Source organism: Pieris napi, chromosome 12, assembly GCF_905475465.1.
Source record: "Pieris napi chromosome 12, ilPieNapi1.2, whole genome shotgun sequence".
Classification (NCBI taxonomy): domain Eukaryota; kingdom Metazoa; phylum Arthropoda; class Insecta; order Lepidoptera; family Pieridae; genus Pieris; species Pieris napi.
Window position 1 is genome coordinate 12,618,477 of NC_062245.1, and position 12,580 is coordinate 12,631,056.

General features: G+C 37.4%; 1 protein-coding gene across 4 annotated transcripts in view; it reads right to left on the minus strand.

The window, feature by feature from the left end:
• The window catches only part of LOC125054410 (plasma membrane ascorbate-dependent reductase CYBRD1-like), a 42,752-nt gene that overhangs the window by 29,608 nt on the left and 564 nt on the right, over positions 1 to 12,580 (minus strand). For 3 of the 4 annotated variants that reach the window (XM_047656288.1, XM_047656285.1, XM_047656286.1), the window contains exon 2: positions 749 to 1,066. In XM_047656288.1, the coding sequence (XP_047512244.1) occupies positions 749 to 909 (161 nt within the window). In that variant the 5' untranslated portion in view covers positions 910 to 1,066. The remainder of the gene's footprint in view (positions 1 to 748; positions 1,067 to 12,580) is intronic. The other variant, XM_047656287.1, reaches the window with a different exon arrangement.

The window sequence follows — 12,580 nt, forward strand, 5'->3', positions numbered from 1 at the left end:
ATGTTTAAAAATTAAATTAATATAAATAAAAAGAATAACATAATAGATTTCCTACATGAATCTTTCAGTATACAGTTTATTGCATTACGCGCCATCTGTTGTTAAATAATGAAACTCGATCAATGAAATCAATTTATTAGGTTTGCGAGTTTAATGATAGATGACAGTAACTTTTGAAGTAAAAGTATTGTGATCCTGGTACAATTACTTTTATGTGTTTATTGCATTGATTCTTTGAGGTAAATACCTTATTAGCCTATGCTTACAAACCCCAAAATATGTTTGTAATCGCGAAACATCGAACCTCCGAAGGCCTTTAGGTCCACCGTCCATTATGTGCAAAAACTAACAAGCCATAGGGGCGGAACAGATTACAGTATTAAAGAAAATGTTAATGTTATATTCATATTTTGTATCGGTTATTTTAGCTTTACAATATTCTTATAATTGAAACATTGATTAGTTCAGTAGTCTTTTTTTGACTGAGGTTTTGTTATTTTTTTTCAAATAAAATAATATTATTAATTACTTACCGGTAAATTGATACATAAGAAATAATCAACATTGGCACATGCCTTGTTAGCCTCTGTTTTGAATCGATTCAGTGATTAAGGAATGATGTCGGGGTCGGTATTAGATATCACTCATGTCTTTACTTTGCGTATTTTGTACTTTAGTAGAAATATATACGCCTTACTGAAATAACTTTTGGTCACAAATTATGTAATAGTCAATAGATTTTACTTACTTCTTGACGTGGTTGTGGTTTGCTTCAGGGTGTGAGATGGTGGAGGGGGGTGGCGGGAGGTCGTCCATCGGCACCTCTTCGTTTGGAGGCGAAGGAGGCGACTTGTCGAACTCCGCAATGGGTGCTAATTCTGGCATCGGCGACACCGAGTTGCTGTCCATCGCAGATAACTTTATTGGAGACACTTTGGCAACTTTTGTATACCTCTAACCTCCGCTTACCGGAGGGTTAAATCTAGATTATTGGCTTCTAGACTGAAGAGGGAGGGTTAATCTAGTCACGATGAATATCGTCAAAATTTCGTCGTGTAGCAGGCAACTAAGGAATGGAATTAGTTCGCGTTATCTCTCGAAACCTTCTTTTGGAGGCAGATGGGCATTTTTAAATGTTAATTGAGTAAAGTAGTTATCGTAGTTTAAGTTAAATGGTTAATTTTCCAATTCTAGACATTTTAAGGCCGAGTAATCGACGATGCCCATCAACACGGAAGGACAATGTCCTGCACCCTACCAAACATTATTTATTTGATGTACCACGAGGGGAAATGTTTGGTTTGTTCATCAAATTATTAATGCATGACCATAGATACATTATCGCGTTAGATATTGGTTTATCGTTGAGGGTGTTAACCTATGAAAAAGTAAATTGCATTTTCATTGTTGAATGTTGTAGTTGTATGTCATATATTATGCTGATTTACTTCGACTGTTTGATTATTTTTACTGCCAAAATATTAATATAAAGAGAATTTTTGTTCTTCTAAATCGTCTAACAAAATGTATTCGCCATAAAATAGAAATCCAGGAGTACCATATATTACATTACCTAATGCAGGCACGTATCCCAGAGGAAACCGCAAACCCGAATTCGTGCCATTGGAGTCTGTAACAAATTACCGTGACGGGTGGAGTAGTTCTCTAATGAAGTAATGAACTATCTCCGAATGGAGTTCAGAATTTATATATTGCGAGAATACAATTCGTAGATTAGCGTTGTTGATGTTGATTTTTTTTTAGTCGCATTGTATTTTGTCACCGTAAATACAATATTATATAACTGTATTTGAAATATTTATATGACAATTAGATCGTATTAGAGTTTAACTATCTTAAAACTATTTACAATTACTTAAATCGCGATAATTTAAAACTCCAAGTAGGGTATGGGACCTAATTATAATCGCTTCGCTGGTAATCAAACTCGCAACCTAATGTAACAACGGGATTTCAGCCTAGGAGGCAGTTACTGGGTTATATTTAAAATTATAGTCGCTATTTTTCGTGGTTTATAGACTATATGATCATGGTCAGATAGGTAACGAAAACATCTTGCCTCATAAACTATTTGTCTTTCTTTAAACTGAATCAATATTTTTCTATGAATTTATAAGTAAATAGAACTACCAGAAGCGGCAAATGTAAACAGAGACAACTAAAGTGTGTTCCGCTCATCAAGTCTATCGCAAATTGCGGCTTTTATATTTGCTTGGACCCGTATTCGCCTCTCTTACAGCTCGTAATTTCCGGTTTCCTATTTCATTAGAGTTTCATATCTAATCAAATCGATGTTGTTATATTAGGTTAATAAGCGTTTAATGGAGAGTAAATTATTGAATTAATCTATGAGCACAACAGGCAAAACATATCGACAATACTAGCTAATCGACCAAAGGAATTAGTTAATCTATAATGTTGAATAATACAAAGTCATTAGTGTACTACATGCATGTAACAAGTGAAAAAATATTTTAAATTAGAAACAATTTAAATAAAAATTATACTTATACTAAATATATGTCTCGGACATCTAGATGTTTAGATGTCATAAAATATTATTAGTGGAATCTAAATGTAATGGAAATGTGAACGTTTGCACGATTTAAATTTGTTTTTTTTAGAACAATGCTTAAAACTAAGTTAAGAAAATTAATTACAGCGGAAATATTCATCAGATGAGAAAACTTCTGAAGAGACTTAAATTACTCTCGTGAAAAATTTGGGAAATGGGACACTCAAATTACGGAGATATTAATATGGCGAATGGCTTAGCGAGGCTAAGTTACTGCGTATAATGCTGACTGCACATGAGCCGAGATTAAAGATGTAATATGTAGTTTATATGTGAGTTTATAACTTATATAGCTGTGTATTAATTTTATTATTATTATAAGCAAGTTGATACATTGAAATAATTACTCCGGGCGTAATTATCTTTTTCAATCCAACCAGAAGGAAAAATAATGCTTTCGTTCGTTCAGGCATTAAATGTCATATTAGATTATTTAATAGAAATCTCTGAGTACGGTTACTACAAGCTACCTGAGGGTTAAGAGAACTTTAAGGAGATTCGGAAACACAAATATTTCGCCTTAATCGTAATAGAATATAAGATGCGATGATGTCGGTATACTAAGGGAAAACTACTAAAGGTTATTAATATTACTCGTAATTATAATGATGTAACTGGAACTGCATTTCCTTCGCTTTTCTTATATAATAATAATTGCATAATTTTATATATTTTACAGCTGTCCGCATAATTAAAAAGCAATCAACATTGATAAAAGCCTTCTTGGGTGTATTCAGCTGCTTTTTTTTTGCAGCTTATTTTTTTAAATCTTACACCAACTTTTTAAAGGAAATATAACAAGATCATACTTAAAGTAAAGGATTGCTTATAATGGACTAAACAAAATACCATCTGTGCGATGACCCCGTCTCTTGGGTCACATATGGTTAAGAGATCAGATTCTTTACATTCAAAATGTTGGAGGAACAGGCATACCACTGTTCATTAATATAACTAGATCCTGACACAAAAAAGATTTGTAAATCGATTAACAAGAGAATATTTCGTTATTAAGTTTACTCATTTAAGGCAATTAAATCAATAAATAACTTTACTGTATGTTTGTGAGAAGTATAAACCGATATTGCAAGGAAATAAATTTCATTAGAGAACTCAAGAATTTCTTTCGACGCTTTTCCATTTTTTACTCGCCCTTAGGTAAAAAAAAGGAAAACAATGCCTCTATTTACAATTTGTCAGCCACATTCCAGCAACGATTAGGAGTACCTCCATAGCAAATAAGTTATAGGTCGCGTTTAGCCATTACGATTATATTCATCCTGTTCAAAAGCAGTTCCCGACAGCACGTCAAGTGATTATGTGGCTTATGTTTGAGATATAAGAGCAATTATGCGCTAACAGCGGCGCGAGGAAGAGGACAATTTGATATGGCCTCAAATCATTCCAGTGCAATGGGGAAGGTTCTCCTACGCTAGAGGATCCGGCTCTGATTTCTTTCTGGTTCTGGCAATGTCATGTGAAAATGGCGCTTTTATATATGCGAAATAAGCAATAGCAATTAATAACGCGCTAATTTCAGATGTGTTAAAATTTAAATATTATGTTATTTATGTATCGTGGAAGGCTATGTGCCTTAATCTAGACCAAATTAGCGCAGGTAAATCCGTAATCAAGCTAGTCTGATATTACATCTAGATTTGATAAATAAAATCAAAACTCTATCAATTTGGTTAGTTAAGTTTACCCTTAATTTTGTAGCATTTACAATATTAGGTTGGTTATTAGCAGCTTTCTCTTCCAAATTCTACATAGGTTTGGACGATAGTGAAGCGAGATATATAAACAAATATCTAAGGAATAAATACATTGTTAGATGTAAAAACTAATTTTCAACACAACATAAAATGTCAATTAGTGTCCGTTATAATTTTGGGGGAATTAAATTTTCGTTAATCATATTTCCTGTGGGAAATGCTCTGTCGTGAGGGAAAACGGACTAATGAATGACATCACGGAAATTACTCCCACCCTTTTAAGTAATTAAGTTTAAATAAAAACATTCATTAACAAGTGGTTAAACATTTGAAGGTGTGACTGTAGTTAATAATAATTAATTTACGTAAAATGTCCCTGTTTACAGGTATTGACCATAATTATTAATAACGAAATACTACCGCTTGCACTTATAATGATTGCAAAATTTATATAACAGTAAGTAGTCGAAACGAGCATTTTCTCCATACTTTTCTTTTTTTCCCGATTTCCTCCTCCGGTTTTAATGATATTTTACCCCTCAATTAATCTGCGTCACTAGCATGCCCGAAGATATTTTTTTTCCGATATTTGCATTATTATTTTAGATACATAAAATTAGCAAAAAATACGGTACTTTTAAGTCAATTACTGCGAATTACATAAAGATAGGAATATCTCCTATCTTGTCTGACTTTTAATTGTACTTGAAAACGAGAAAAAAAGGCAATTGAAATAGCACGGGCACGAGAGATAGCAGGTTGAAATGGACAAAATTATTATAGAATAGCAACCACGAGATGGAAAAAGAAGACAGAAATAGCTGGGTAGACGATATAAAGAGAATAGGAGGCACAATTCGGACAGGAAGAGCTAACATTAGAAACGATTGGAAGCAGCTGGAAGAGGCCTATATGTCACATGACACGCTGATCACCAAATTAAGTTAGGTTATGTAACCTCAACAAGTGTTTATATATTTAATAGTGGGTGTTAGCAATAAAAGCTTAATAATAGCCTAATAGTAATGAGATAATCATTTAGATTTAATTCAAAAAACTATCTTCATAAAACGATAAGTTATAAAATTCATAACTTAAGCAAAGGCTTGAAAAGGCAAGTTAAATGTGAAGTGTCTCGAGACCTCTCATCACACTCTTAGCTCTCGTTCAAACGATCTTTTTTTTTTTTTTTTTTTTTTTTTTTATAGAACGGGGGGCAAACGGGCAGGAGGCTCACCTGATGTTAAGTGATACCGCCGCCCATGGACACTCTCAATGCCAGAGGGCTCGCGAGTGCGTTGCCGGCCTTTTAAGAATAGGTACGCTCTTTTCTTGAAGGACCCTAAGTCGAATTGGTTCGGAAATACTTCAGTGGGCAGCTGGTTCCACAAAGTGGTTGTGCGCGGCAAAAACTGCCTTGAAAAACGCTCAGTTGTGGAACGGCGGACGTCGAGGTGATACGGGTGGAATTTCGTATTCTGTCTCGACGTCCGATGATGAAATTCAGCTGCAGGTATTAATCCGAACAACTCCTCTGAACACTCTCCATGGTAAATGCGGTAGAAGATGCAGAGTGACCCCACATCTCTACGCAACGCCAAAGGATCAAGCCGCTCGGAGAGGGATTGGTCGTCGACGATTCGAACCGCTCTGCGTTGTATACGGTCAAGTGGAAGGAGCTGGTACTGGGGAGCCCCCGCCCAGAGGTGAGAGCAGTACTCCATGTGGGGCCGAATTTGCGCTTTATATAGTTGCATGCGGTGGCCCGGAGTGAAGTACCGCCTCGCCTTGCTGAGCACACCAAGCTTTTTGGAGGCTAATTTAGCCTTTCCCTCCAAGTGACCGCGAAACTGAACGTCGTTCGATATGTCAACGCCAAGTATTCCAATGCTGGCTGTGGCTTTAAGAAGAGTGTTTTCGAAAAGAGGAGTAGCGACAAAGGGTGTTTTTTTAGCGGAAAACGCGCAAACTTGTGTCTTCTTGGGGTTAAATTGGACTAGGTTTTGTCTGCCCCAGTCTGAGACTCCACGTAGTAGAGTTTCGACTTCAGACACAAGTTTGTTCCGGTACTCATCAACAACTGCCCGAGAAATACCTGCCCGGCCAGTGTAAAGAATATCCCCAGTGCTGTCATCCGCATAGCAGTGAATGTTGCTAAGTTGCAACATATCATTGATATGCAGAAGAAATAGGGTCGGGGATAGAACACAGCCTTGTGGGACCCCAGCGTTCACGGGTTTAAGGTCGGAACATGCTCCGTCGATGACGACCTTGATGCTCCGATCGGCCAGAAAGCTGGAGATCCAATCGCATAATTTCTCGGGAAGCCCATAGGCTGGAAGCTTCGAGAGCAGTGCTCTGTGCCACACCCGATCGAAGGCTTTCGCTATGTCCAAACTTACCGCCAGCGCCTCCCCCTTGGACTCAATTGCTTCCGCCCACCTATGAGTAAGGTATACAAGGAGGTCACCAGCCGAGCGACCACGACGAAAGCCGTACTGAGAATCGCTAATCAACTGGTGATCTTCTAGATAACTCAAGAGCTGGCAATTAATAATGGTTTCCATTATTTTGGAGAACAAGGAGGTTATAGCTATTGGGCGATAGTTGGACGGATCAGAGCGATCGCCTTTTTTTGGGATCGGATGTATCGAAGCGGTCTTCCAGCACTTCGGGACAGTGCCGAGCGAGTACAGGTACCGGAAAAGGCGCGTTAAGACCGGAGCCAACTCAGGAGCACAAGTACGCAGCACAATTGGGGGGATACCATCCGGCCCGCTCGACTTATGAATGTCCAAGGAAGATAGTGCTTTGCGGACAGCACGTTGCCGGAATGTGATTTCCGGCATCGAGGAATCACACCGCGAAATGGTCGGTGGTGATCTCCCTCGGTCATCCAAAGTCGAGTTGGACGCGAAGAGACAGCCCAAAAGGTCGGCCTTCTCCTTCGCAGTGTGGGCCAGAGAGTCATCCTCCCTGTGCAGTGGCGGAATGGAGGGCTGACAAAAATTCCCCTGGACAGCTTTGGCGAGAGACCAGAAGGCTCGAGTCCCTGAAGGGAGTTGGGCCAATCTCTCGCCAAATCTGGCAATGTACTCTGACTTTGCCTTAGTGATTTCTCGTTTGAAGGACCTGGAGGCTGAGTTATATGCTGTTTTAAGTTCGCTGGTATTGGCATCACGAGATTTCGCCGCTTCCGCCCATGCCTTAAAGCATTCTCGCTTTCGACGCGAGGCCGCCTTGCAAGAACGTTTAAACCAGGGCTGAGACTTGCCACCGATCGGCACCGCAGAAAATGGAATAAAGAGTTCCATGCCCTGCAGAACCACTTCGGCGACAGAGGCGGCGACGGAATCTGGAGCTTCCGGCGAAAAGCACATAGGCCCCCAAGGGTAGGACGCAAAGAAAGACCGCATCCCGTCCCAATCTGCTGACTTATAGTGCCAAATACGGCGACAACCCATAAAGCGGGGCCGTGAAGGGCGCGTAGATGGCACAGTACTCCGGACCACACAATGATCTGATGAACCCAATGGCGGGTCAACAGAGACTTGATAGTTCTCCGGATGTGAAGTCAGCAGAAGGTCCAACAAAGAGGGTTTATGACCATCCACATCTGGTATTCGCGTAATCGCAGGGACCATTTGTGTCAGGTCGTAGGCTAAAGCAAAGTCGTGAAAGGATCTTCCCGCGTGATCGGTAGTTTCAGAGCCGAGCCAATCGGCATGGTGGGCGTTAAAATCGCCAAGTATCACGATTTCAGCGGTAGGAACCCTTTCGAGCAGGGAATCTGTAGCCATTTGGATGTGCTCAATGAGTCGGTCAGTTTCGATATTTCCGCTATGGGACCTATACAGGCATGCGTAGAATCGCGGATGGTCATCGCAGTCTACGCGCAGCCAGAGGTTAGATAGGTCCCTTCCTTCAAGCGTCCCGAGGCGACGAGAACAGATATCCTCTCTGACGTACACGCAAACTCCCGCCCGCGGCACAAATGAATGTTCCAATTTGTACCCCGGGTAGGAGAGGTAGGAAGTATCAGCCGGGGAGGAAATCTGAGTCTCGGTAAGAAAGAGCAAGGCCGGCTTCGCAGTCTCTAAATGGTAGTGGACTGCGTTGATATTGGTATTGAGCCCCCTAACATTTGTGAAGTCCACGGCGAGTGTGGACGGGGGTGCCTTTGTAGGTTTGCTCCGTTTGCCCCGAGAACGAATTATGTTATTTTTTCCGAGCGCAGAATTGCCCCCCCCAGAATACGAAGGGCAGCCTGTGCGTCCACCACCGGGCGCAGAGTGTCCCGGTGTTGGACGCCCAGAGGGGGATTCTCCACCGCGAGCGCGTGTGGTACCCCCCTGGGGTAGATTCTGTCTTTTTTTCTGCACCTTCATATTTCTTGTAGAGGGGGGGGGGGGAAATGGGCTCCGGGAGTCTCTCTCACCGCACGAAACGCGAGTACAATAAGGCAAACTTATTGCATCACTTCACGCCGGTTTTCTGAGAGACAGTGGTACTGCCCCGGTCGTGCCTGCCCATTTGGCTGAAGCCCGAAGGCAACAGCATGGCACTCCCACTAGGAAGGCAACAGCATGGCACTCCCACTAGGAAAATCTGACCTACTTAACATGTAAGCGAAAATTCGTTCCCATCAAAGCATTTAGATTTAAATCTTCTATGATATAAAATTAGTAATTCAAGAATATAAACGAATTATTATCCATCTCAGTTGACTTAAGAAAGATTTATAAAATAGAAGCAAAAAAATTAAATTATTCAAGACAGTTTTAGTCTTTAAAACTACATGTGTAATACCTTTAAACTGTAGCACACAACATACAAAAGATAAACACAGTGCCCTGTGTTATATACGATGAACTAATGGAAATATATATTCAATTTGAATGTATTATATTTTAACTAGAAACTGAAAAATTACTTGGCCGATTGCAAAAATCCCTTAACATTTAGAGTGACTTTACTTTTGTATTTTTACTTTTATCCTTATATAGGCTAGGCTATATTTATTTCCAAACTATAATATATACTAATAAAAAGTAAATGTTGTTCAGTTAACAAGAGTCAGTAATAAAAAGAATACAAGATATACGAGTACACTACTTAGATTGAACGTTTAATTTACTAACAACATTCAACTGACAAATAAAGAAGTCCATACTAATTCTCTGTCATGGAGTTAATTAGCTTCGTGTAATCAAACTTTCAGGACGCTACCAAAGAGTGTAAGGTAAATATTTATGAAAGGTCGCGAGTGTGTGTGGTCCCATAGCTAATGTTTATTTATGGTAGAGGGGTTTCTCTGAATACTTCAATAAAACTATTTTAAGACAGGCGTGATAATTCAAGGAGTTGGTGTACAATTTGACAGGAGAGAGATATACATGATCAAAATTTTAAAATATTTTCTGAACAAAACAGCATTTTTAATTCCATTTAACCCCAATATTATAACTCAGTATTGGACTGTTTTAACGGAGTCTCTTTTGTATATACTAATATATGAGAACTAAATAGTAGCTAAAACGGTAATAAAAAGATTTTTACTATAGAGTTATTCAAAAGTGTTAAAAAATATAAGGTTTTCGTAACTAGCGCCTTAATTGGAACATTTGTAATTGTTTTTTATAAGTGTTTTGATATAGGTATATTACAGATAAGTCAATTTACCGTAACAGGTATTTACAAGTGATTTTACTTAACAGTATGTATACTTATTTGGATAGTGAATCAAGTTTATGCTGCACCCAATATTTGTCTTATATAATAGTGTAACATTATCATTATTATATTGTCAAAACTTACAATGCACTAAACGTAGTTATAATAATAGCTTGTTTCGTTTAAATAGCGTTAAGCTCACAAAATCTCGGAATTCTTATTTAAATGGCAATAAAGTATAAAAATGTCTTAATGACAAAAGAAAATTTAAGAAATTGGAGTCCTGAGCCAGGATACGGCAAACTAATAACGAATTATCTCGTTTTGATTGGCCACAAATTGCTAATTAAGGCTACTAAATTTAATAACATTGAATGCTTTTAATAAATTGAAATGGCTTTTATAAGTTTGCAAATGAATTTTTTAGTTCAACCGGCGGTTAATTTATTGCAACCCAGTTTCACACAAAGCGAGGAAACCCACAAAAGGACTATAATAAAGGGTGAATAGCTTATAATGAAGCTACCACTTACACCGGCCTTGTAATAAAGACCTGTTTACGCTAGATATTTTACCCTAGCATTTCATTTTTTATATGTCCGTGTCGATGTTTAGCGTTTTTTACACGCAGCCATTGAAAAAGTTCATTGTAGCTGTTTTAAAATGTACGAATGTTTGGTACAAATTATTTATACCAAAGTAAGAAATTTAATACAAACGCCTCTAGATTTAGCGTCACTATTTATCTTAAATTAAATGGAAGATTTGCAATATGTGAGCATCATATCCCCACAGGCAAACAATTTAAATATCATTTTTGACTTCTACTACGACAAATGTGAAACTATGAGCTACGTATTGTTGACGTACAAATAAACACCTACATATCTTGCTAATTTCCTTATCATGAAACTGTCTTAATTAAGATCATATAAACTAAATAATTCTATGATAAAGTACGTAATCACGTCATATGCGAATCAAGATAACATCGTTCTAATTTCGTATGATTCAGAGCAGTCAACGTCTTTTAAGGAAATTTTACATGTTTGAGTTAATCATTTTGTACTAACAAAAAATTTAATGGATGACACTTTAGAATGATATATAAATCTATAAAAAATCGTGTATAATTACGAATAGAGGATAACTTTTAACTGATATATTTATGTTACACTTTTTACAAGCAAAATATTAGAACGTTCTTCAATGACCTCGAATGACCCCGAGATGTGCACTTACAGCATACAAATGAATTATTTAATATGAACATTTCGTACTTGATACAGAAGATTGCACTGAATGTTCTAGACAAATATGTCTGTTCTGCTATACAATATGATTAAATTCAAATTTTTCGTACATCGTTGAAATAGCACTAGAGTTGTGTACGAAAAATATTGTGAATTCATTGAGGGTTATTTTTGTTAATAAAACAAGTAAAGCCTCGTAATTAGCTACTACTTATATATTAATTGGGAATCAATTTACCTTTGGATTAGCTTTTACATTTTTGTTTATACATATTTTATTTTCTTTTTTAGATTTTACGTTATTTTAGTTATAGTTACATGTTACTTTGAGTTTTTTTTTTGTTTATTATCTATGCACTTCTTGTACTTTACCCTCTGTAGGTTTTTTTATTGTTGTTGTTATATGAGAGTTGCCTTGAAGAAATCGCTTGTTAGCGGTAAGGCCGCCCGTTGCCTAATAACTTATGTAACCTGCTTATTTTGAGTTTGAGTTTGAGTTTAAGAAAAACGAATTGCCATAGCAATATTTTAGAAAAGGTAACAACACCAAACCTAACCTAAAATATACGTATACCGGAAATGTACTAAAACAAAAACTCTTGTCGAAGTCATTAACGGTGGTCAGAATATAAACAGATTACTTTGTAAGAGTAAAAGTTACATTAGGTAATAAACGTTCACTGATTGCAGATGTCCAGGATGCGCGTGCGCTGGGAAAGTGATACGCGCTGAGAATGTATTATTGTATTATCTTATATGGTACAATCTTGAAAAACAGTAGCACTTTCGTGACTTGTTGACACGAAACTGTTTCTGATGCCGACTTTTATAATAAACTAAATGTTACGCTATACTTTTTGTTATGTTTGATTACATGAACCATTCAATGATTACGTATGGAAGTATATTGTCTATTAGAACGTTATGAAGTCTTGACATCGTAAATTAGAGCTATTATATTTCATTTTATTTTATTATGTCCGGGTAATGAATTGTTCTTGGTGATTTATTTTAGATTTTCATTATTTGAAATTTATTTATATATAGCAAATATGTATAGCAAAGCATAATATTTCAAATAAGCATAGCATTCATGATAAACATTGGGATCTGTATGCCAACGTTTACGATGTAAAACGCGGTTTCTTATTTGGAAATATAGACGAGACCTAGCAAAGGTTACTGTCCCAACTCTACATAGATGATGATTCAGATGTCTTCTAGTACAATATAATATTCACCTCCCTCTACAAAATAATCGTAGCGCGTAGCCATTTCTTGTCAAACAGGAAGCGTAGCAGTAAAATGATGCTACGCTTTTGTTTGCAAATCCGATTTTCGAA